At 43.2% G+C, this 27149-nt stretch overlaps 1 protein-coding gene across 1 annotated transcript in view; it reads left to right on the forward strand.

Annotated features, from left to right (window-relative positions):
* Positions 1–27149, forward strand: part of LOC146798840 (phospholipid-transporting ATPase IC-like) — a 1543528-nt gene that overhangs the window by 1143965 nt on the left and 372414 nt on the right. The window contains exon 19 of the mRNA XM_085626157.1: positions 21693–21804. Within this exon, the coding sequence (XP_085482283.1) occupies positions 21693–21804 (112 nt within the window). The remainder of the gene's footprint in view (positions 1–21692; positions 21805–27149) is intronic.

Raw genomic sequence — 27149 nt, forward strand, 5'->3', positions numbered from 1 at the left:
ATGCTACAAAAAAATCAATACAGCCAAGAAAAAGCTCAAATCATCAACAGTCAAAAGTAAGGAAAAAAGACAGAACTCCGAAAGAAACAAGAGTAGGCAAGCGCAACAGGTGTAGAGTGTGACTACAGAAGAATGATCTTGAAGCATTACAACACACCTCAAACACAACTTATTTACTTCTTGCAGTGTCTTTTCATAGACTCCTTCCTCTAAGCTTATGGAAATACTTGTGTTAGACATATTGCCTTGAGAAAAATGTAGGTTCTACATTGAAAACCTACTTCATTATAGAATGTGCATATCATCTCTATCACTTACTAGGTGAAACTGTCCTGCAGTAAAAAACATAAATTATCGTTAGCATGTAGGTACTGTACCAAGAAAAACATGCCCATGGGGATTTCCTGTGCCAAGCGCAGGTAAGAAAATCAAAGGGACCACACTCTAAAGACATAAAGGTTCAGATACCCCCCCCACATAATCCCACTATCTGTTCTGTATGTGTTAAGGGACAAGGAACCAAAGGAAGCAGTGAAGAGGCATTGTGTGGGTGCATAGCCAGAGCATCACATGCACGCTGTCCCACCTCCAATTTACCCAAGGTGATGAAGGATGAGGGATGCACTGTGTGTGAGGCTGGGGTGAGGGCACACTGTGACATCATGTGTTTTATTTTGTAGTGTGGTCTCCACCACTAGCAACTTGTGCCTTAGAAATGCCATGTCATGCAGATGGATCAGTGATGTTTGTGCCCTACAGACCCCCAGAAAGTCCTTCATACTGTGACTTGAGAATATCCATCATCCACAAATCCTGCGCATGCATAGCTGCAGCCAGTTATCTCTGTAGGGTGCCAAACTCTTATCAGGTGGCTTATTGGACCGGTGCTGGGATGTCATCCTTGACAACTGATTTGCTGCACATTAAAACTTTTCATGGGAAATCAGAGACAAATTTCTGAGATTCTAAGGTGTCATGCAAGAATGAGAGGACTCACCCGGTCAATGGCGTGACAAAACACAGCACCTGCCAAGGAAAATTCCTTATTTTTGCTAGAAACCTAGTCCAAGAGAGTCAGGATGCAACATTGATGGATAGCGGCCATACCACGATGGATCTGTGCCTAGATGTGAGCAATGATATGTGCACTAAAGATACAGTTATAATTTATCATGACAGGCTTTAAGTCATTGAAACTAGAATGGAATATGGAATGTTGTGGGTGTGGGGTAGTGCTTCCTCTCCTGCGGCTGCATATATGTGGCTTGCCAACAACATGACTGGCCAAAGTGCCAGTGTGACAACCTTAGCTTGGATATGGAATTCCTCTTTCCACAACGGCCTGTCCGATTTTGAAGTCAATCTATATGTTATGTTAAAAAGTTTTGTAAAGCGGTCGCTTGCCCTAAATGGTTATCCAAGGAACACCGTGAAGTTGACACTCTACAGTCTCCGCTCCTTTGCCCTCTAGCCGTCCACCTAAACATGTATATGAGGACATGTTGGAAAGCTGTATCTGTGCTCATTTTGTTGTTCCTTTTCACTGCTGGAAGGACATTCACCCTGGTAATTTCCTTGTCAAACTAGAGCTTGGAGAGGTGTGTTGGCTGTCTGCACCTATGCACCCCTTAGAAACGTTTGGTGTAGTAATGAAGATCACATAACAGAAAAAAGTTGTCACTGTTTTTGGTCTTTTGTTCTTCCAGTACTGTGTAACCATTACTTCTATGAATCTCTGACTCCTGAAAAATGGTGTTCTTGAACAGCACTTATTACCTTTAGTATGGTGAAAATCTCTTTCACATTTGCTATATCATGCACTACAAAAATATTGAGATTCCTCCTTCTCATCCCAGGACTCTTGGTTTAAAATATTAACCATTTCCATGCTCCATCCCTGAAATTGTTTCAATCGGCTTTTATCCTTCAGAAGATATGTGCCACTGGAATCAAGCTATCCTAGCTGAAGAGGGGTGGAACCCCGAAACCGGTCCTAGGATGCTTGTTTATGTTCCAGGGAGGACCTGGCTTGGCAGTTCGGGCTGGACTGTTCCCATGAGGCACAGGGTCAAGACTGCTTTGCATATGGCCAGGTCTAAACTTGGGTGGCATGGTGAGCAAAAGAACGATGGATTTAACCCAGATCTCTTGACTGGGAGTGAATGTTTTTATTTGTTCTGCATTCCGTCCATCAATTGTGTGTCTTTTGCTTTCTCGCCCTAAGTGTGCCAGGTATGCCCAGACGTGGGTCTTGGGCTCACTGTGCCACTGGAATCAAGCTATCCTGGCTGAAGAGGGGTGAAACCCCAAAACCGGTCTTAGGATGCTTGGTTCTGTTCTAGGGAGGACCTGGCTTGGCAGTTCGGGCTGGACTGTTCCCATGAGGCACAGGGTCAATACTGATTTGCATATGGCCAGGTCTAAACTGGGGTGGCATGGTGAGCAAAAGAATGATGGATTTATCCCAGATCTCTTGACTGGGGGTGAATATTTTGATTTGTTCTGCATTCTGTCCATCAATTGTGTGTCTTTTGCAACTAAGAACGCTGACAAAAATACATTTTGCAGAGTACACACATACATCACAGCTCTGCAGGTATAAATGCAAGTATGAATATCTCTGTAGCCATCCTCATGCCCCTAAATATACCTGTTTGGCAGTGAGGATACACAAATTAACAACTGAAGAAATTGCTTGGGGAAGAAACACTGCCAATGTTATTATGTACATTTTAAACTCATCAACCTGTTGTCAAGGATACATAAAAAAGTGTGTTATGTATGTGAGATTTGTAGTTACAGTATATTTTTATTAGTGTTCTGAAGCTGCTTTCTGACTACTTGCACATTATGTGAAAGCTACAGATATAATGCACAAGGATAAATGTGGGAACATAGTTAAATGTCATTTTTAGCTACTGTAAATTCCATGTATTTCTATCCCAGTAAAAAGAATAATTGAGGCCAGAACTCACTCAAAGATAAAATATTTTAAAGTAAACTGCGTGTTAGTAGAGTGAGCATATATAAAGCCTGTACTTGCTGTTTGGTGAAAAAGGTGGCGTTGTTGAAATTAAGCAGACCTCACACTTCTCACAACATTTGGCTTAGCTGCCCACTATCCTATAATCAACATCTCTAACATCAATAACTAATCCCATCCCACTACCCCCAAACATTACCTACCCATAATGGCATCCAGCCTACACGCACTAGGCCCAGACTGGCTCCCCTACATCTCCCATCATGCCTTTCAATCCTGTCTTTCTCTGTACACTTCTTTATTACCTTATCATCTCTCCCACTACTTTACCCTAAACTTCTTTTTATGCCTGCTGCCATTGACTGCACACTCTACATCTTTCAACACAATCCAACTACTGCCTTACCCTCCCTACCTGCTTCCAGAAAACAACCAGCCACGGTCTACTCCAGGGTAGGAGGTGGTTTTTTATGATATAGAAGGAATAAAAATATCCTCTCTGCACATCTACACTAATGTAGTGATGTGGTGAACTTATGGCCCACTAACGACACTTGCCCTACATCACTCAGGTTCTCTCCAAAAACCCCCATGGAGATAGCAGACTCCCCATCCCTATGTAGTGGGCTCCTTGGATGGGAGGATTTTGCACCCACTTATATTCTGCAGCTCCAGGCTTATGTATAGGTGTGTCAGGGTATATAGCTGTCCCTGGATTTTCGATATAAACCTACACGCTTTTTATGAAAAGTCACTTCACATTCAACCTACTTTATTACTGCTATGTTATGTCAGTTTGCATAGTGCTAGTCATCTGTGAGGGTATCCAGGTGCTTCGCAGGTGAATAGGTGGCTGTCTCCCAGTAGAGAATATTTAAAAGGCCAGGTCTTCAGTTTCTTGCAGAACTCAAGAAGCAGTGAGGAGGCTTTCTTGGAATGTGGTAGGTCATTCCTTGCTTTTGGGGATATTTCCGAGAAAGCACAACCTCCATCTTTACTTTAGTATATATGGGGTACATCTGGTGAGAGGCTGAGTGAAGGTGCGTGGGAGGTTGATGGAAGTGTACACAGCTGTTAAGATAGGGGGCATGTGTTGTGTTATGATTCATATGTGTGTGTGAGGAGTTTGAACTCAGTTCATTTGTGTATGGGGAGCCGGTTGAGTAGTGGGGTGATGTGGGTGTGGCAAGGTAGGTTGAGATGACTCTTGCGGCAGTGTTTTGGGCCTGTTCAGGAGCTGTTTGGTGATTGCTGCATAGAGTGCATGCCATAGTCAAGTATGCTGGTTATCGGGGCCTTTGTGATCATTTTCTTAGTGTTCTCTGGTAGCCACATTAAGTATTTTTTTTATCATCCCCTGGATGTGGAAACAGGTCAAGGTCCCCATGTTTACCTGGGCTATCTATCATGTTGAGCTTGTTGTCTAGGAAGATTCCCATGCTTCTGGCGTAAGTGGTAAGGGTGGGGGGGTGTAGCCGAGATTTGCCGTCCACCAGGTAGAGTCCCAAGCAGAAGTTTTCCTTCCAAAGATGACCCCTTCAGTTTTGTCTGAGATGAGTTCGAGGCTGTTGGCTCTCATCCAGATACTATCATAGACATGCAGGTGGTGAAGTTTTTTTTTGCTGTGGGGTGTGATGTAGCGGAAATCACATTTTATTTGTAGGAGTGCATTATAATCACACATGCAGAGCGCACCCTCATATAATCCTTTGTTGTACGACAGGAAGTGTTAGAATCTTGAATTGTCTTAATATGAAACGTGATGTGCTTACGCCATTGGAAAGTAACACGGAGAAGTAACGTAGAAAATCAATGTAACAACTCGGAAAGAACATTAACGTGAAGAACTTGTGTTGTTAAACTGACCATTATTCGTGTACTAAATGTGTCTATTGATTATGTCATTTTACATGTCGGTAGGTGCATTAATTGAAGGTGCCTTATTCTCTATGCAATTTCGTAAAGTTCCTATGGTGCTTTCTTATGTTAGCTGAATTTTGAAGGCCTGAAATGCAGTTCCCAGGAAACGCTTGCTTTAGAATTAACAAGTCGAATTTCATGTGTGCTGTAGAATTTGTTCTGTCTCATGTTTTGTGTTGCAGGTGAAAGAAGCGCTCTTGTTAGCTAGAATAATGTCTTTGTTTTACTAGTCAGGCAAGGCGAGAAGAAGTTACAATCGTGCAGCTTGAGTCAATAAAGGAAGATCGTTGTGCTTCATACAGGAGTAGGCCTGGAAACCAAGGACAAAATGTTGCAATGGAAGAACACGGCTGTCCCATGGAAAACTACCTTTCGGATTGTACCCAGTGCAGATGGTGTGATCTGCAATGAATCCTGGGAACCTGGGAAAGTTACCTGCAATATTGTGACGATGAAATTAGGGAGAGAGCCCACTTCTTCTTTGCCTGAAGAGACAGAGCATCTTTGATAAGCTCTGTCTTGGTAGCTTCATGCGTAACATGACCCATTGATGGTGGGGAGACTTCTTAGGAAGACTCCACATGCTGACACCTTTCATACTTTCTTCCTGAGGATGCTTAACTAGGGATGTCACTTTAGCAGTAGTGTAGGGATAAATTAATGTTTTTCATTCATCAACCTTCGATGCAGGGAACCTTGGACTTATGCTTTCTGATCCTCTGCATTCTTATTGAATTAATTATATTATTCATGCTGAATTGTCTCAATTGGATACGCAGATTTGGCTTCATGCTAACGCAGATGTATTTCTACACTCTTGTATTCCGGTGTCTTTATGTTCAGTTATTTTTGGCTATGTAACAAATCAACTAACCTCACGCAGTTGTCTGTTGTTACTATGTGTCCCCGAGGATCATAGTTTAATTGATTGGCTTTAAATAAAGATATGTTCTCCTCTACGCCTTCATGCTGCGAAAAAAGAATCATCAGGTTGTGACTCTGGAACTTATGGGCCCGGTCCTTTCAGTTGGTAGCAGTGTATGATGGTTCACAAATGAGGTGAGGGGAGAATCCAGAATTAGTCTAGAAAAGGTAAAATCTAGAACCCCATAGTCCTGAACTAGATCCCAATGACCAAGAACGGAAGGTGCAGAATCCGGGGGAGACTGAGAGTTTGATGGTGCAGCAGGATCAGTGGCGAACGGAGAACGGAGGAGTGTGTATTAATAGGGTGTATGTTGTGTGCTAGATTGTGGGAATGACTTGATTCTGTGATGTCTTGCAGGGTTGGTGTGAGAGCCGAGTGAATGTGATTTTGGGCCGCACATGGTCAAAGGATTGAGACTTGAGTTTCAGGTCCTGAAGTGGCCTAAGATCCCGGGATATATTAAAGGGGTAGAAGACACTGAGATTGAGATTGTGATTGTCTGACAGAAGAATTGAGGAGTTGTTGTGAGACGTCACTGGCAATTCCACCAGAGACAGGGAACCTTGTATAAATGGGGTGCATGCGAATCGTTCAGTGGACCTTGTGTACAGAGGGAAGCTACACTGATTCAGGTGACGAGCACAGTTTGAGGTAACTGTGTGTGAATTTTCTTGGGTGGTTGAATTCTATTGATCTTTTAGATGGCAGACAATTACGGATTTTAAAACGATTGTGTGAGTGAATAGGTACAGAGAAATTGTGAAGGAGGATGAGCCGCTGTGAGCAGTGAAGGTGACGTCAGGGAGTGTTGCGATGCGATAGGCCGGCGTGTGTAATGCTGCGCTGGGATTGGTTGGTAGTCATTGGAAAGTTGTGGTTGGAAGAATTGTTCCGTCGTAAAATTTTGAACAACAAATTGCGATTAAAATCATGCAATGTTTTAATGTGTTGTGATATCTGTTCAGAGGTGATGAAGGGGTTGTTACTCGAGTGGATAAAGAGACCCCACCCGAGGATACTCCAGCAAATTACATGGTGTGGTGACAAAGGTTTGGCTCCATTCTATAATCTGGCTTAAAAATTAGCACTAGATCACTGAAAAAGAGGGGGAATTGTTATTTCCACGCTTTGGTTCATTTCGGCTAGATGTCGTGCATCATTTAAGAGGAGCAATGCTAGCGCTGCGACCATTGCCTAGACCAACATAGTTTGAAGCATTTGCGTGCAGCACATGCTAAACAGAGGGAGAAATATCAAGGCAGAATGAAGAAAACTGTGAGGTCATACCAGAACGCACTATGGAATGCACAGCTTAAGAAATGTAGAGTGTGTACCATAGAAGGAGGAAGGCTATACCCGGTGCTAGTAGAAGAGGGAGGTCCCCAGGACAGGAGCAAAAAGGTAAATGGAATTGACAGTAGTGACAATGAAAACAACTTGTTGAATGGGTTGCTGTCTGAGCGTCCTCCACCTTACATTCCACAAGCAGGGGACAAGAGGGCTTGGGAAGTGCAGAAAACGTGGGAAGCACACCAGCCCAAGTGGGTCCTGGTACAGGAGTTGTGGAAAGGATATCCACAGGAGTAGGAGCGACAGGAGTATCCACATTGGGAGGTATAGAATGGAATGGAGCTAGCAGTCCCAGTCACTATTGGTCCTGTTGTCCCTAAGTTTGACCCGAGCTCAGTGGGAAACGTTAGTCAGCTACAGTCTATACAAGTTGAAGGAACTAAGTTGTGAAGAGCAGGGAGCATGAGTGGGAATTGTCCATCCTTAGTGCCTAAAGAACCTAGCACCCCTTTAGCAGCTACTGCTGATCCTTTTGGAGTACGCATTGATTCCAGTACCATACAATATACATCTATGGCATGCACTAGTTCAGACATACGCCTGTGGGAAACTCTAGTGAGAGGACCAATTGTTGCAGCCTCCGAAGCAAGTACAAGTCATGGAGCCGCTGGTAATCAGCATGTCTTTGATGTTTCAAACTTGTAACACTGGTTGAGAGATCACAACAATAGCAAGGGGAGTCAGAGTAATTCATCAAGTCAGGCTACCATTAAAACTGCAGTGAAGGCGAAGCTATTGGATGTATTGGATGTGGTGAGGATGAATGCTGAGTTAGACAAGATCATCAGTGGGAATTTACTTTTTGATAGGATAGAGACCTGTGAGCCAGATGACCTGCTGTTCATAGCAAAGGATGTCACCCGAAGGGTGAGACGAGAGCATGAGAAGTTATCAGCATTAACTCTGAGGTACGGAGTGGACTTTCTCGATCGAAAATGTTACAGGGAAATCATAGGCTTAACTTCAGTGACCAGGAGCTGGAGGAAAAGCGAGTGATGGGATTGAAGACACATATCCAAGATTTGCTTGTAGAAATAAGGGTTTAGGGTATGCTGGATAAGTGAGTTGAAAGATGATCGAAGAAGAAGATTGTGAGAAAGGTGACAGGAGAAACACCACCTCCAGGAGGGGGGACACTGTGTGTTGAGGCATATCCATTAAAGGAGGTGCCTAGTGGAGGATATGTGCATGTCCCTTGGAGTAGGGGTGACCTAGCTGCATTTACAAATGATTTTCCCAGGTTAAGGGAGAAACCTGCTGAGTGGTACTACTAAGGCGGCCGCTTTGTTAAGATCTCAAAGCTGTTGTGGATGGACTTAAATACCTTATATGAAATTGTGGTTCCGAGTGATCTATGGTCTGCTTGAAACAAATAGCTATTAAGGGGCCTGCTGTTGAGCCAGAGAGGGATCCTCTAACTCATGGTCCTTCACCAGTGGTTATGAAGAAGTATAAGCAGGTGATCGCAAGGTTGCAGTCCAAAATAGCCCCTCAAGACATCGATTGGGTTAAGATAGATCGAACGACCCAGGAACCTAAAGAGTCAGTGCATGCTTACTACAAAAGGCTGTTGCAAGTCTTTTAGTAGTACAGAGAGTTAGGCACACTCGACCCTAAAGACATGGGCCAATTTGTGTCGCAATTTGTGACAGGACTGAGGCCGGAGATTAGCCTCATGATCCAGCAACACTTAATCTGCTGGCAAAATAAGTCCATAGATGAGATCTTATGGTATGCCAGGTACTGCAGTGATGAGGTGGATTCCAAGTATAGGAGGATAAAGAAGAAGTTGATGCTGGTTCAAATGCAAAATGCACTGAAGGGAGAGTAGGGACAAGCAACAGGAGAAACAGTAGTTCGTGGTCAAGGGAATGTTCCAGGAGGTATCCAAGTTACATCAGTCGCCAGACTGACAGGACAGGGAAGGGGAAGAGGTGTCCCTATAGATCCCAAAACAGGGATAGATGTTGTGACCCTGAAAAAGAACGCTGCTTGGCACTTTTGTCTAACCCTGGGCGTAGTTCGCATAGTAGCGCTACGCGTAGCTATGCAAAGTGCACTTCGCACTACACGAGATACGCGTAGCCTATGTGAGCTGCGTAGTGCACTGTTTGCGATGATTGCACAGTGCCTGATGCTTGTCCGCACTGTGCAATCATTGAAAACGGAATCTTGCACAGTGCGAGCTGTCATTTTCTGCCACTCTAGTAGATTTTTACTCGAGCAGCAGCTTTCTCAACGCGGGCTGGTAGTTTCTCATCGTGGGCGGTCGCGAGCATACGCGACCACTCGCAATGAGAAACCTGGCCTCCCCGCGTTGGGAATCTCGCCGGGAGGTTCATTTTCCGCGCTCGCAATCGGCAACTTGATGTTGCTGATCACGAACGAGGAAAAAGTCTCGCTGGGATGTCATTTTGCTCACTCGCGATCGCCAACTTGACATTGAGGACCGCGAGCGAGCAAAAAATGCCAACTACGCTACGCTAAGCGTTTTTGCAATGTGCTGCGTGCAATTCGCGTAGCGCGAAGTAGCACAAACTATACAAACTACGCAAGCATAGCGTAGTTGTCCCCCCAGGGTTACTTTTGTCACAAGATCGGGCATTGGAAGTGCGAGTATCATTTAAATAATGTGAATCAGGTTGAGGAAGGGGAACCCATGCAAGTGACAGATGTGGTGAATCAGTTACCCACAGTGACTAGACCGAGATCTCTTAATGCGGGAGGGGATCAGAACCAGTTAGTGCAAGTGCCCCAACCTCCGAGATTCCCGCAGGGCAATCAAACGTATCATCAGATGCCCCTAATGGAAGCACTGGATGCATTTGATCAGGACCTGTCCTTATGATGGTGCCTGAGGGGGAGGAAGACTGTACACTTGGCGCAGTCTTAGAGGTAGAACAGAGTGAACCATATGTAGAAGCAGATGTAGATGTTCATCCCATTCATTCTTGATTGATACTGGTGCTACCCGTTCTACTGTGAGATCTGCAGTAGTCCCAAACCTGCCCCTCTCAGAAAAATCAATCCAAGTGGTGGGAGTTGCTAACAAAAGAATGACAAACCCTTTGATGAAAGAGGTATCAGTGAAAATCTGAACCTTTCAGAATCACCATCAGTTTGTGTGGTGTGTGATTCGAGTCCAGTTTGCTTGCTGGAGTGTGACCTATTATGGAAATAGAATTGTACCATCTATTGTACACCAAAGGGAATTGAACTGCAGACTAATGATGAAGACATTGCTTTCAAGTTGGTAAATCAGAACCATTACACAGCCATGTTTCCTTTGCTGATAGTAAAGGACATGCAGTTGGATTTCGGAGACAACGTCTCTCCAGTGGTATGGGATTTCTCAGTAGAGGAGATCAGACTAATTCGAGGAATCAAACCAATCCGCTAACAGATCAAGCCAAATGCAGAATTCCTGAGAACTCGGCACTACCTGGCCCCAGAAACAGTGGCAGGGATTACACCTGTAATTGAGTCCATGATTGCACAGGGCATTCTAAAGGAGATCATGGGAAGTCCGTGCAATTCACCCATCATGGGATTGCAGAAACTAAGCATAAAATATTGCATTGTTCAGGACCTTATAAAGATCAATAACATAGTGATTCCATATTGTCCTGTGGTACCAAATCCATCAGCGATCCTGTTTCAGTTTCCTTGAAAATTACTTGCAAATTTCACGCTAATTGACCTCTGTCAGTAATTATCTCCATTCCATTGCACGAGGAAAACCAATTTTTATTTGCTTTCCGTCTGGAGTACTGTGTCCTAACGTGGTGTTGTATCTCTCAAGGGTATACCGAAAGTCCATCCATATTCAATCTGGTACTGAAAAGAACCTTGACTCAGTGCAAGTTCAGTACATAGACAACCTCTTCATTGCATCTAAAATGAGAGGCTATAAGGACAATACTATCGCCTTACTGAACCATCTGGCTGACAATGGGTATAGGGTGTACCAGGAAAACTAAAGAACTGTCTGATTGAAGTACAGTATTTGGGTCATTGAATAGAAAAAGGCAAGAGGAAGGTATCACCGGAACGAGTGGAGGTGATCATGAAAATTAATCCGACTACTACCCAGAAAGAGGTCAGGATGTTTTCGGGCATGGTTGGCTACTGCCTACAATGGATTCATAATATCTCTTTGATGGTGAAGCCTTTGTAGATGCTGACCCACAAGGATGCATGGGATCCGGTACCTTGGGATAACAGCTGTTTGCTTGCTTTCTTGGAGTTGAGAAAGTGTCTATGTCGTGCTCCAGTTTTAGGAATGCCTGATTACAACAAAGCATTTTCATTATTTTGTTATGAGCGAGAAGGTTGGGCTCTCTCGTTACTCACTCAGACACATAGAGGTGTCCGTAGACCAGTGGCCTATTTCTTAGCTACATTAGATCCTGTACCTTCATTGTTGCCTAGATGTCTCAAATCCATTGTTGCAACAGGTGTCAGTATTGAACGATGTGAGAGCATTGTGATGGGTCATCCACTGACTGTATATGTATGGCATTAACCCCTTGAGTGCCCCGCCCTTTCCCCCTCCTGTGCCGGCCCTTTCATTAGCGGGCGGGGTCCATGACGAGATAGACTCGTCATGGGCACAGCGCAACCGCGCTCCATGACGAGACTATCTCGTCATGGGCACAGAAGGAGTTAAGTTGAGTTCCTGATGGCAAGGACCAAAACACAGCATTTGACAAATAACAGGTTGACAAGATATGAGCAGGTTTTGCTCGCTGCCGAAAACATGACCCTGAAGTGCTGTTCTGTGTTAAATCGTGCTACTTTGTTACCTGTTCCAAATGCTGATGGGGAAAATTGTCAAGACCATGACAGTCTGGATGTTACTGAACTTTGCACCAAGCTGAGACCTGACATTGTCGAAGAGCCATTGGTTGATCCCGGTCAAGCCCTCTTTGTTGATGGTTCATGTCTAAGAGACAATGAAGGTAATCTGAGAGCAGCATTTGCTGTCTGTGCCATCTCTAGAGTGGTGGAAGCTGCTTGTTTACAGGGAATACACTCCACACAACTGTTCAAAATCATGGCTTTGACCTGTGCATGTCTTGTCTCCGAGCAGATCCGAGTCACAACCCACCCGATAGCCAGTACAGTTTCAGTGTGGTTCATGACTTCAGACAGCTATGGTCGCAAAGAGGGCTCCTAACGTCGTCATGCACCCCCATTAGAAATGGAGAATATGGGAGACAACTTCTGGAAGCATTGCAATTACAAAAGGAAGTGGCTGTTTTTAAGTGTGCAGCCCATGGGAGGGGAGACAACTTCGTTAAGATAGGGAACCAATATGCGGACAATGTTTCTTGCTTTTGTGCTACACAATAATGTATTTTCAATGGTGAATATGTTGGCGAGAGTACAGAGAAGACCAAACTCAACATGAAGGTAGCTGTTGCAGACACATGGGATGAAGTCAGGTGTTTGCAAATGCAAGCTACGGACCAGGAACAAGCGGGTTATCAGAGTAGGTTGTGAGAAGGGAGAAAGTGACATAAGGGTCTCAACTAATGGAAGGGCAGTATTGCCTGATTGTTTGTTAAACCTAATGGCAAGACATATTCATGGAGCAGCCCACATAGGAAGGTGTGCAATGGTGAGATTTTTCAGGCCGACTTGGTTCAATCCGAGGTTTTGCGTGATTGCAGCAGCAGTGTGTCATCGGTGTGTCACGTGCCAACAGATGAACGCTGGGAAAAGACTGTTGTTGCCTTGAGAGCCATAATGGCAGATCAGGGGGTTTAGATGCCTGTGTGTAATGGATTGAGGTATATCTTGGTTGTTATGAGCATCTTTTCTCGATGGGTGGAAGCTTATCCAACTAGAAGGTATGATAGTCTCACGTTAGCAAAACTATTGCTGAGGGAGCTTAATCCTAGATTCGGATTTCCAACTACCTTGGAGTGGGATAGAGGAATGCTCTTCCACAATCAAGTAATGAGACTGTTGTGTACCGCCCTGAGTGTGGATCAAAGACTACATGAGTGTGGATCAAAGACTGCATTGTAGTTACAGGTCAGAGGCATCTGGCATAGTTTAGCAGATCCATGAGGCCTTAAAGGTGAGACTGGGTAAAGAGTGTGCTTCTACATCATTGAAATGGCTTGATGTGTTGCCTTTGATTCTAATACGTTTTTGCAGCTTTCTGATAGGAGAACTGGGTTATCGCCACATTAAATCTTGATGGGAAGAGCGATGCACTTGCCTGCTGTGCCTGCCAATGCATTGATTATTATCATAGATGACTTGCTCCTTGACTACTGTAGATGACTGGCTGATGTGGTTCGTTCTGTGCCTCATCAGGTTGAAGCAGCAACTGCATAGACTTCGAAGGACCTCTGCCATGAACTGAGCCCAGGTTATTGGGTGATAGTCCAAAAGCACAAGAGGTAAAACTGTCTTGACTCTTGGTGGAGTGGACCATATCAGGTGCTACTGGTGATGAACACTGCTGTAAAGTGTGCAGGAGTGCCGAACTGGGTCCATGCTTCCCATATCTGACGAGTCACAGGTCCCTCGGATAAAACAGCGCCTCTCCCAGAAGTAGTTCCAGCCGTGACTGAGGGGTCACCGGAGAGGTTGTTGAAGGAGCTAGAAACTCACTAGATCAGACTGAGGGTGGTAAAGCTACACACAACCCTGGTATAGACTCTGAGGGAGAGGGTAACATTGCGAGTGGTATAGAGTTTGACTCAACAGAAGAGACTGGTGTGGAAATTGGTTGTGTACAGTCAAGGAAGAAAGATGCTGCAGATGAAACGTGACCTTTGAGACAGAAAAGAAGGAACTTGAGACTTGCACCTGAAAGAGAACTTGCACTAATAACTGAATCTTCCAAGTCTGATCTGAGTGAGTCTGAACAAGCCACAGGAAGTGCAAGGAGATCCAGAAGGACAAGAGTGCCATGGCGGGCATATTCCTCTGCCGAGTGGACTTATCTGGTTACAAATGCTGGGGAGAGCGAGGTCTGAGATTTCGATACTGGCTGTTGAGATCTTGCTGAGAGTTCCTGGAATTGAAGTTAATGCAATTCTGTCAGTGACTGTGCCTTTTCCACCAAGGTTGAGTGGTTTACGGACTCTGATTCAAGAAGACATCGAATTTTGGAGCTTCAGAGCTCCACACTCTCCTCAAGAGATTGCAGCATTGAGAACTGAACTGTTACAACGTGTCATTGAGGAGATTGGCTCTGATCTCAAAAGGGATGTAAATTGAACTTTAACCTGTAAATAAGTTGCTTGAAAGAATATAACCTAGGCCCGAGTCGAAGAAGAATAAATAAGGGATTTTCCATCCAGAAGAAGGAAGAGAGCTCAGGAAGTCTTCCAAGCTGTGTAAATATTGTGCAAAGACCCTTAAAAGAAATTTCCAAGATTTAAGGGAACGTTGCTCAAAGTCTTTTATTGCGTGTGAATAAGAGGCGTAGAAAAGAGACTTTGTGTTGATCCTCCTACAAGCTACAATCCGAGCCACTTTGAAATGGAGTTCTGAAATTCGAACCATAGGCATAAATGTATTGTAGGTACACTTATTGTAGGGGTAATTATAATAATAGCTGTAGTAATTACAGAGTCAATTCCAAGCGCACACAAGATTGAGGAACAAGGATTGGGGGTACATGGGGCATCCACACATACCACTGCTGCCTCCAAAGAGGGTACACTAGGATATGATAAAGGCTTAATAGAGCAAACTAGTCACTTTCTGCATTTAGATATGTCTAAAGGTGATTATATGCTGAATGCTTATGCTGAGTTGGCTGAGTTGCTTTACGAATATGTAAATACTATGGATGTGAGAGATTGTTATGTGTGCATGCAAATGCCTGCTTCGGTCGAGGAAGGGATTAGATACCATCACTTACGCTTGACATATGGCATTAGTTGTAGTCTGCTCATTAGTATGTTTTATGGAAAAGGTCATTACGAGTACTACTTCTCAAATTATAATCTGGTACTCTCAGAGATACCTGTTTATAAACATTTGAACAAATATGATTATTATAAGCAGGAAGAGAGAATGGGAAAATAGTTTGCACCCACAGTAACATTAGATACTGCTTACGCACATAGACATAATTTAATCTGCACACTGAGAGACATAGAAAAGAAATGTGTAGATCAAGTAGAAGAGACATAAGGGATTAATCGTAAAGCTTCACAATAGGAAAGGAAACTTTGAATGGACCAAGGAGGAGTTAGCCCACTAGGCTAAGGGAAGATATGGTCAAATATCTCTAGATCGGGAACAACAAGGCAAGCTTTGCATGCGACAAGTGCAGAGTAGTTCTCAGACTAAATTTGTGGACAGGGTGTGTGTGACTATAGTTTTCTAATAAATGGTCCTTGGAAGACGTTTCTGCAAGAAGCAGTGCAAGTGGTGCCACAAATATATTTTGCTTGTGGAAAGAATGTGTATGTACAGCTTCCGAACAATTGGTATGGTACTTGTTATGTGGCAGTTGTGTTTCCAAAGATATACCATGTGAAAGATTTGGAAGGAAAATTGAGCCATTAAGAAGAATGTGGACTGAGTGTTGGTGAAGTTGTGGGAGACATTTGGAGTGATGATATCTAGTGTGGGTGTTGAGACTTTAAGATCAGGAAGTTTTCTACCATTGTGGATAAGTTGTCTGTCAGCACAGGTCAGTCATTGTTACTCATAGATGAGGAGATGGTTTCTATAAGGGCGATGTGATGCAAAGCCGTCTTGCTATAGATGTGTTACTAGCAAAAGAAGGCGGAGTTTGTAGAATGCTGAAGGTCAAACAGTGTTGTACTTATATTCCTGATAAAAGTAAAGATCTGAGGGGATAAAAGTAACATCACTGAGATGCATCATGAGATACATGCTCTGGCAACTGAGGAAGTTTGGAATAAGATTGGAAAGTGAAATGGTGCAGTTGGAATTTGGTTTGCTAACCTAGGAAAGTGAATCCTAGGATATATCTTGAAGCCATTCATAATTGTTGTGGTTTGTGTAATCATCTTCATAGGTATGATAAGAATACAAATGGCACAAGGTGAGGAAAATGGAGAACTCCTTAAGAGAGAGAGAGAGAGAAAGGTGGAAAGACTGCTGAACAGTCATTATGATAATTTGAAGAGGTTGGTGAGGTCAGACAGAGGAGACTAGCTACGACATCTTTCTAGATTGGTCTACTCTAAGGCATTATAGAGTATTTTGCGATGACTCAACGTCATCAGAGGGGGGAAATGGTGTAGTAGAAATCATATTTTATTTGTAGAAGTGCATTATAATCACATGTGTAGAGTGCACCCGCATATAATTCTTTGTTGTATAAACATGAAGTGTTAGAATCTTGAATTGTATTACTATGAAACATGATTTGCTGAGGTCATTGGAAAGTAACACGGAGAAGTAACGTAGAAAGTGAATGTAACTAGCAGAGAACATTAACGTGAAGAACTTGTGTTGTTAAACTGACAGTTATTCATATACTAAATGTGATTATTGATTATGTAATTTTACAGGTAGGTAAATGCATTAATTGAAGGTACCTTATTCTCTATGCAATTTTGTAAAGTTCCTTTGGTGCTTTCTTATGTTAGCTGAACTTGGAGGCTTGAAATGCAGTTCACTGGAAACTCTCGCTTTAGAATTAACAAGTTGAATTTCATGTGTGCTGTGGAATTTGTTCTTTCTCATGTTTAATGTTGCTGGTGAAAGGCAAAGAGAGAAGAAGTTACAATTGTGTGGCTTGAGTCGATAAAACAAGGTCAGTGTGCTTCACACAGGAGAAGGCCTGGGTACTAAGGACAAAATGTTGCAATGGAAGAACTCCGCTGTTCCATGGAAAACTACCTTTTGGATTGTGCTTAGAGCAGATGAAGTCATCTGCAAGGATTCCTGGGAAAGTTACCTGTAATAATGTAACGATGGCATTAGGGAGAGAGCCCACTTCTTCTTTGCCTTGGAAGAGAGAGCATCTTTCAACAAGCTCTGTCTTGGTAGCTTCATGCTATATGATCCATTGATGGTGGGGAGACTTCTTAGGAAGACTCCACATGCTGACACCTTTTATCCATTCTTCCTGAGGATGCTTAAGTAGAGATATCACTTTAGCGGTAGTGTAAGGATAGATTAATGCTTTTCTTTGATCAACCCTCAATGCAGGGCAACTTGGAATCCTTCTTTCTGATTCTCTACATGCTGCCTATTGAATTAATAGTATTATTCATGCTACATCTCCTCAATTGGATATGCAGATTGGCTTCAGGCTAATTCCCGATGTATGTCTACACTCTCGTATTGATGTGTATTTATGTTCAGTTATTTTTGGCTTCGTAATAAATCAACTAACCTCACATAGTTGTCTGTGGTTACTATGTGTCCCTGAGGATCATTGTTTAATTGATTGGCTTTAAATAACACGTTTTCTCCCCTCTACGCCTTCATGCTGCGTAAAAGAACCATCAGGTTGTGACTCTGAATAGGTCTAGAACTTATGGTCCTGGCCCTTTCAGGTGCCTGTCTTACAGGGAGAGTATCAGTCGGGTTTTGTACGCATAGGACATTATTTTGATGTCTTGAAAACTGAAGAAGTCGTTCAGTGGTGTCATGTAAATGTTAAATATTGTCCGACTGAGAGATGATCCTTGGAGGACTCCACAGATGAGGTTCTTGGCTTAGACGAGTAGGGTGGCATGCTGACTTTTTGGGTTCTTCTAATGAGGAAGGAGCAGATGCAATTGAGTGTGGGTCATTGGATTCCTGTTTCATCTAGTCTTCTGATCAGGTTAGAGTGGGAGACTGTTTCAATGGCAGCTGAGAGGTCAAGCAGGATGAGGGCTGCTGTTTCTTCTCGGTCCAGGATCATCCTGATGTCATTAGTTGCTGTGATGAGGGCATTCTTCATGCTGTGATTGGGTCTGAAGCCTGATTACATGGTGTCTAGGAGTTGGTGTTTGTGTGAAGGTACTGAGCAAGTTGTTTGTTGATGTCTTTCTCCGTGATCTTGTCTGGGTAAGGTAGTAGAGATTTTGGTAGTTGAATGGGGTCTGACGTAGGTTTCTTTAGTAGTGCATTGCCTCCTACGTGTTTCCAGTCCTCCAGGAACATCACAGTGGTGATGGAGGTGTTCAGGATGCGGTTGAGTACTTAGCTAATTGAGGAGGTGCCCATGTTGTAGGCGTAGTAGGGGCAGGAGTCTGTTGGTGCCCCGGAATGGATGGTCCACAAGATATTGGCTGTCAGTTCCGTTGTGATTGTTTCTAGGGCTGTGTGGAGCTCACAAAGTTTCATTCAGCCGAATTCCGCAGAGTTGATGAAAAACTCTGTGGAATTCCTCAGAATTCTGTTAGCAGGTAGAGTATTGCTCGGCCACAGTAAAAATAAATTATTCCACTGCAGTGTCCCCTCCACTTTCACAACCATCTGTTTGGGCACTGAATTCTGTTAGCAGGTAGAGTATTGCTCGGCCACAGTAAAAATAAATTATTCCACTGCAGTGTCCCCTCCACTTTCACAACCATCTGTTTGGGCACTGAATTCCAAATGTGCAGCCCCTCTTGTTATGAGAATTTATCACAGCTGACACCATTTCACATAGACCTTTGAAGCAGCAGTTGCCATGGCAACGGTCTCTCATGTTAGCTTTGTACGAACCTAGCAAGGTTCACGGGTTAACCCCAAATTGGGCAGCACAACCTTTCATCCTCCAGTGGAAGGGCAGTTGAGTGTTAGGAGTAATTGTGCAAGAGAGCCGGGAATGCTTACCCCTTTTCATTAATGGTTTACATTGAAACATTTAAAAAGGGAAAAATTGACTTTATGAATTTCTAGTTTCCGATTACAGCAGATATCCACCTCCTGCGTGATCTTAACTTATACACAGATAAGAACTTCCCTGGGTCAGATTTATTTACTTCCTGGTTTTTAAAGTCTGCGTTTGCCATGATCAATACAGCTCAGCCGAGAGGTGAGGTAATTGGTGCGAGACACACTGGATGGAATTATATATAACCACATGGTTTGAGGTGGTGATTACAAAGAAATCAAGCAGGCTAGCTGTAAACCCCCAATCCAATACAATTTACTTTATTTGAACTGTACGGCACAAAAAAAACATGATATCCTGCCCCTTCTGTCCCTTCTCCTCCACCTCACCTTGAACTTGCAGCTGTGCTGTAGAGTGTATTCCAGGGTCCAGAGGCTGCGCCGGAGGCTGGCCAGCTACGATGTGACCTCCAGCCCGTGCCCCCCCCCCACCAGTTATGCCTGGTCCAGAGACACACTTCTGAGCTCTCCTTCAGCTTTGGCACAGTCCAGCGCTAGGTACTCTACAAAAAGGTATGTGTTGCTCAGGCGCTGCAGCATGGTGTTCATGAAGCATGTGTTTCCCCATGGTTCGTCAGGCCAGAGAGACCTGGGGTCTGGGGGGGGAGGGTCGAGGATTTGCGGGGAACTTGGCTCAGGGGTGAGCCGAGGGATGGCGGTCTGGGAGGAGTGGGTGGTGGAGGAATAGGAGTGGGCTCTGAACTTAGCAGAAAAGGGCAAGGGTGGGAGAGGCCCGCCGCAATTACTTTTTCTCTTCTGGGCTTGGGAAGAGGGGGCAGGGCACACCTCAGCCATTACAGTTCCAGCATTGCGACATTTCCTGTCACCGCCAGAAGTAGGCATTGATATAGACAGAGGACACACCTTTAGTGGAGCCATATACAATTAGGCAAGGGAAAATGGGAGGCAGAGAAATAGAAAGAGATCTAAAACTGTCGTAGATCTAGTATAAGGGGTTGTGTGTGCCAGTGGGTGGCAGAGTTTTTACTGAACTTCGCACTCCAGGCAGAGCTTGGAATGGCAAAACTCTGCAAACTCTGCCGGCAGAGCGGAGTTTACTGCACACCCCTAATTGTTTCCCATGTAGTCAAGGTGTTTCCGAGGTTGTTTGTGAGTAGGCTGGAGGTGGGGCTGCAGGGGTTTGGTTGACGGTCAAAATTTTTGTAGATGGTTTTGATCTTGTTGCTGGAGAATTCCAAAAGGTTATCACATAGTTCTTACGAGGGGGTGATGCTGTTTGTGATGGAAGCTGGTTTAGGGAAGTCTTTGACGATGGTAAAGAATTCTTTACAGCTGTTGGAGCTGGTATTTATGCGATCTGCTAGGGCCTTCTTGGTTTCTCTGATCTGCTGGTGGTAGTGTCTGAGTGCTGCTTTGTAATTGTCCTTGTCAGTTTCTTTGTGGTTTTTTTCTCCATCATCTTTCTAGTTGTTTGCAGTGTTGTTTAGTTAATTGGAGTTTCTCAATTTACCAGCTGGTCTGCTTCCTGGTTCTCTTTTAGTTTTTGTGTTTGAGAAATGGCAGGGAATCAGCATGTTCTGTGATCCACTTTTCTGAGCTGTTTGATGTCACTGTTTATGTTTCCAGTGGGGTTTGACTGGTTTATGCGAAGGGTGTGGGACCAGTTAGATTCTGAGATGCTGCTCCAGCTGTGTCTGGCCAGTCTGGTGGTGGTGGGTTTTGTTGATTGAGGGATGTTGATTTTTAAGTTGACAATGGCGTGATTGGTCCAGCTGAGAGGTGTGGTTGTGTTGATGTTGTCAGTGAAAGTAGTCTTTGGTCCAGGAGGTCAGTGGGCCAGGGTTCCTTTCAGAGTGTAAGTCGTTGAGATTCGCAGTTTGAAATGTAGTTATTCCATAAAGGGGGTCATGTTCTCTGTGGTTGTAGTGCAGTTGATGATTTCCTTGAAGATTATTGCAACTACTCCTCCTTTTTTGTGTTGACTGTCCTAGCTTGCGATCTTGTATACTTCCAAGATGGCCGTAGGGATGTCGGGTGCTGACTCAATGGGAAGCCACATTTCAATAGAGAAGAGGAGGTCCATTGTACCGTTGTTCTGAATGTCTCAGATTTCCATGGCATCTTTACTGAGTGAGCAGTCGTTGAGGAGCACAGAGGCACAAGTGAGAGAAGTGAGTGTGAGAGTGAAAGAAGAGGTGGAAGCCTCAGGTCCATGAACCAGGTCAGCGAGAGCTTAGACCGGTCAAAAGACTGGTCTAAGGTAATTGCAGAGAGGACAGGGCTTGGACACCTGCTACTCGGCTAAACCTGTAATGAACATTTTCCAGTTTCAAGTTTTACTGACTTTGCCACAAGACTTTAAAGACCAGAGTTTACAAGATAAATAGCGTAAAAAGGTTTGGTATCAGTGTTTTCTCTTACCGGGAATCCCTTTTGGAATAAATGTTTGTGTGCATTAGCCTGTGTCTGCATGCAAGTATGCTTGTTAATATGTGTGCTTAGTCACTTCTTTTATTATTAACTACCTTTGGATCCAGTGGTCTCAAGTGGTCAAATCTTCCTGCTCTCATTTATATCGTGGCAGAGACAACACATGCAGTGCTTCTACCTTATACAGAATGTAGAGTAAAACAAGAGCATTGAAAAGCTTTACCTACAGATTCATAAAGTTAAGAGGTAGTCAGAGAAATGAGGGGATGTTTATGCTTCTTGTTTCCTCCACAGCTACTCGGAGTCACTGCCATTGAGGATAAGTTGCAAGATGGCGTGCCTGAAACCATCAACCTGCTGCTGAAGGGTGACATTAAAGTCTGGATGCTAACTGGAGATAAGCAAGGTACACATTCTTATTGTCTCAGTTCTGGATGTTTTTAGCTAGGACTTCCAACAGCTGACATATCCTCCAGCTGCACTGAAGCTGTTGCAAATATTATATATGTAGGAAGAAATCCTTTTAAAATGTCATATTACTAAATGTATATTAATATTAATACTCACAGCACTCAAGTCATTTTGAAATGTTTTTGCGTTCCCTGCCATCACGTGTTTCGTGCCTCGGACTACCTCCCCAGAGGGTCTCAGGGAAATTCAAGGAAAATCCATCTTTATGGTAGTGCGTGAAATACATGGTTAGAGGATGTGTCAGCCTTTGGATGTGTCTCTGTGGGCAGTTATCACTCACTAGCTCATGCAATCACCATGTATCAATATTAAAATCCTAGAATGACACTGGGAGCATCACTCCAACAGTTCAGGAAAGACCTCTAGACCTGGATGTTCAACCAATAGGAACAGGCAGCATAATCCTACAGCATTATCCCACAGCACAGCGAAACCCTCATGGGTGAAGCAGCCACGCTATACAAATCATGATTGATTGATTTCTTGATGTAGTAATATAATCTCAAGTTGTGTAGAACCAGAAGCGTAACAAACACAATTCAAATGAAAATATGAAGGAAAGCCATTGATAGCGTGAAAAGAGTCCAGACTTTATTTCCCAGTAACAGTTCAACATGTAACTTACAAGAATGGTCTCCAATTACACACAGTATTTTCTTTTTCTAGGTGACAGATCTTTGCCACTGTTTTTGAATGGAAGCTAAATCAAATCAAGTCAATCAACATCATAATTAACAGTTTTGATGTTCAGTCAATGATGAGAGTTTTAAAATCAGTTTCAAAACCTTTGTTCTCATTGAGATTAGTACATTCTTTTTATTCAATTAGTAAGTCAGAATAATCCATTTACAGAAATTATCTAGAAAAATATGGTTAGAGTCATCAATAATTGACAAGCATGGAAAGGAAATAGTCCCTATTCCATCTAATGGAAACAAAAGCTACTAAAACTCATAAAGAGCTCAGGAAAAAAGTGAGATCAAAGAAGCATCAAGTTCAAAATCAAATTAGGTAGTTGAACTCCCCATAAAGAGAATTTCATGAAATTCAGCTGAGTCTGTCTCCAAGAAGCATCAGCACACAGTTGCAGTAGAAAATTGTACCAAATAGACCTCAATAGGGAAATAGGGAAAACAGGTGCAGTAGTTGCTACACCTGTCTGGATAGACATAAAAGGTCGTGTCACCTCCAAAGTGGCAGGCTACGGCAGCAGCCTTCAGCAGTAGTCCTCAGCAATGAAAAGTCTGAATCTAACTCGAAACACGCACCGATATAATAGACAAGAAACCATGCGGACAACAATACTGTAGATAAGGTCTCACCCCTCCAATGATAAGACATCTTTCAATGGTGAGAAGCTTTGTTCTTCCTCTCCCACGGAAAGCACATGGAGTCCACAGTTCACTATCAAATATGTAGTAGACATCACTAAACATTCATATAACTGGGAACGTCTAACCTTGGTTCTCAGGGAAGTTTATTTTTTGTAATGATGTAACATGGCTCCATGCCAGAACACTAGGCATGGAACCAGCTTGTTCTGAGGTTCTGTCATGTGAGGGTTCTATGATGACAGTTGATATGCTGGCTGTTGGTTGAGGCTGTAATAAATACCTCTTACCACATATCTTCATCTGGTGTGGATTTACTTTATTACACTGGCGACGTTTGGGCAGAGAAAAGAACCCAGAGGAAGGGACAGCCTCAACAACAACAATGAAGGAAGAGCTTGGTTTATTTCAGAGAAAAAAAGGTGATAACTTACAGAGACGTGCTGGATGAGGATCGAGCGTTTTGAAGCATGTTCAAGCAGTGAAAAGTGGGAAATTGCGGTTGTAAGAGCCTTGTGGAAAGCTGTTTGAGCAGGTACTGAGGATCAAAGTGGTCTCTGTATGCTTCACGACGTCTGAAGGTCAGTGAGCAATTGAAAAAGGACTGAAGGCTGTGGGAAAGGTTGGCGGCCATCTTGAGTGTGGTGAAAGGAGAAGAACAAGCCAGACTAACTAAAGAAAATAGACCGGATGTTTGGTTGCGGCCATTTTGAGTGAGGAAAACGATCCGAGATTGCTCAAAGAGGAAGCAAGCCCAACTGCCTGAAGAAAATGGACCAAATGTTTCGTGGCGGCCATCTTAGATGAGGAAGAGTTTGGTTGCGGCCATTTTGAGTGAGGAAAACGATCCGAGATTGCTCAAAGACAAAGCAAGCCCAACTGCCTGAAGAAAATGGACCAAATGTTTTGTGGTGGCCATCTTAGATGAGGAAGAAGGAATTTTTTCTTATATATTTTTTTTTTTTTAAAATTTCTTTTTTGCAGCACAAGTGTTGGAGGACATCGAAGAAGATCATCGACGGTCTATTGGAAGTTGAGAATTGGACGGAGACTGGATAAGGATCACTATATTGGTTGGTGGTCAGGGGAATAAACGTTTCTTTTGAAACTTGATTACACTTGTGGAATACAAGTATTTGAGCATTGTAAATTGAATTAAACTGAAAAGGTCATCTGCGGTGACAAACACACCATGAACAAACGTGTTTGATATAGCGGTATCGTGCTGGGACATATGGTGACTGACACATCTTTTGGACTTTAAGCACTTTTAGCAACTAGTTGGGTTGTGGGGAAGTAGTGATTTACACCTCTAGTGAGTATGCAGAATGTTACAGCGCCGCCGTTTTTCTTGTCAGATCCAGGAAAACCGGTTATTAAGTGGAAGAAATGGAAAAAGATTTTTGAAAATTATGCCAGGGTGTGTGGAACGAATTTGAGTGGTGAAAGGAAGCAGGCACTTTTGTTACATTGTTTAGGGGGTGAAGGACAAGAGGTGTTGGAAAATCTACCTCCTTTGTCGCAAAATGATCAGAGGGGGTTGAATGAATATGAAATATGTGCAAGACAACTAGATTTACATTACTTGCCAAAGATTAGTACTATTATGGAAAGGTACCATTTTGGTTTGCGGGAGCAAAGAAAAGAGGAGAGTGTGGAAGAATATATTACGGCTTTGCGGAAGTTGGCTTCAAGTTGTAAATTTGGGGCGTTGGTAGAGGAAAGGATTAGAGATCAGTTTGTGCTGAGGTGTTGCAGTGATAAAGTGAGGGAAGAACTCTGGCTAAAGGACGAGCCACCGTTGGATGAGGTTATTAGTATTGCAAAAAGGGTAGAGCATATGTTAAAGTGTGTTGGAGAACTAAGTAAAGAACATAAAGAAGACAAGGTCAGTGTAAAAGCACAAGAAGTGGAGTGTCGAGCCATACAAAAAGATGAGAGGGAAAAAAATTATGAGGGTGTCTGCGAGAAAGGTGTTGTAATAGGAAAAAAAGCAGGAAAGACACAAGGGAATAGGAGGTTTGCAACACCTTTTCAGGGAAATTGCTACAGATGTGGAAGATTTGGACACATGGCTAATGCAAGTGAGTGTCCTGCTAATAGGGTTACTTGCAATGTATGTGGAAAAAGAGGACATTTTGGAAAAAATTGTAGGATGAGGAATAGGAGAGATTCAAGATCAGAAATAAAGGAAGTCAGTTTTCAAGTTAGTGAGAGTGAGGTGGAACATCCCTCTGAGTGGGTTTTGGTGGGGGATGTTAGAGTCAAAATGAAATTTGATTCATGCTCTCACATCACGTTTCTCTCAAAGGATCTTTTTATGAAGAATTTTCAAGGAAGGAAGAAACTGTCCAAACCTAATATTAAACCTACGGGTTATGGTGGGTTGCCAATTAAGTTATTAGGTTATTTTGATGACTGCATTGAGTACAATGGTAGGTTCACTGATGCTAGGATTTATGTTGCTGAGAGGGGTGATAATTTGTTGAGCTGGAGTCATCAAGCTCGTTTGGGTGTCATTCTCAATCCTAATGCACATCCATCTGTTCAGGTACAATCTATTGAGGGTGACGAAAACAAGTTTGTGAGAGCGTTTGGTGAATTGTTCAGTGACACCTTGGGGTGTTTAAAGGGGTACAATCACCATATTAAGTTGAAACAGGGTGCAGTACCAGTTGTGGCAAAAGTTAGACGCATTCCCATTTGTATCCAAGATGCTGTACAAAAAGAGATAGATAAATTGTTGTCCACTGGTGTTATACAGCCTGTAGAGGCAACGGAGTGGTTAGCTCCCATTGTTGTGGCACGTAAACCAAATAATGAAATCCGTTTATGTGTGGATCTTCGTGCCTTAAATAAAGAAGTAGTGGTTGACAAGTTCCCACTTCCCAATATTGAGGAATTAGTATCATCGTTGGATGGTGCTGGTTATTTTACCACTCTGGATATGGCATCAGCATACCATCAGGTTCCGTTGAGTAAAGAGTGTCAAGAATTAACAGCTTTCATTACGCCAATGGGGGCCTTCAAGTTTTTGCGTATGCCGTTTGGGCTTGTTTCTGCGGCCTCTGTATTCCAGAGGATTATGGAAGATCTTTTTAAAGGCATTTCAGGCGTAAAGTGCTACCAGGATGATGTATTAATATGTGGGAGAGACGTGAGAGAACATGATGAGAGGGTACATGCTGTGCTTAAAAGGATGCTTGATGCTGGGTTATGTCTTAGGCGAAGCAAATGTAAATTTGGAGTCACTGAACTGGACTATTTGGGTCATCATATTTCACGGCAGGGGGTAAGTCCAAAAAAGGATTTGGTGGACACTATTGAAATGTTAAAAGAACCGTGTACAAAAGATGAGGTTTCTTCATTCTTAGGTATGGCAGAATTTTATAACAAATTTATACGAAATTTTGCAGATAAGACAGTAAATCTAAGGAAGTTGATGTGTAAGAATGCAGAGTTTGTTTGGACGGAAGAGTGTGGTGCTGAGTTTAAACAAGTAAAAAATGATCTCAGGAATGCACCAAACGTACAAGCTTTTGTACCTGGGAATCCCACTTTCATTGTTACTGATGCGAGTATAAAGGGGCTGGGTGCTCTTCTCTTTCAGATCAGGAAGGGCCAAGAAGTGCTAATAGCTTGTGCTTCAAGATGTTTGAAAGGTGCGGAGATAGGTTATTCTGTTATAGAGAAGGAAGCGTTGGCAATTTTCTGGGCCATAAACAAGTTCAGAAAGTTCGTGTGGGGATCTTCTTTCGTTGTCAGGTCTGATCATAAACCCCTGAAAGAAATTTTTGAGAAGAAGGGTTTGGACTCAATTTCCTCGAGGATCAGGAGATGGGTCATTTCCTTACAGGAGTATAACTTCATGTTTGAATACATACCAGGAAAGGCAAATGTAACGGCAGACTGTCTGTCGAGATTGGTGGAGGTGGTAGAGAATGATAAA

Source organism: Triturus cristatus, chromosome 9, assembly GCF_964204655.1.
Source record: "Triturus cristatus chromosome 9, aTriCri1.1, whole genome shotgun sequence".
NCBI lineage: Eukaryota > Metazoa > Chordata > Amphibia > Caudata > Salamandridae > Triturus > Triturus cristatus.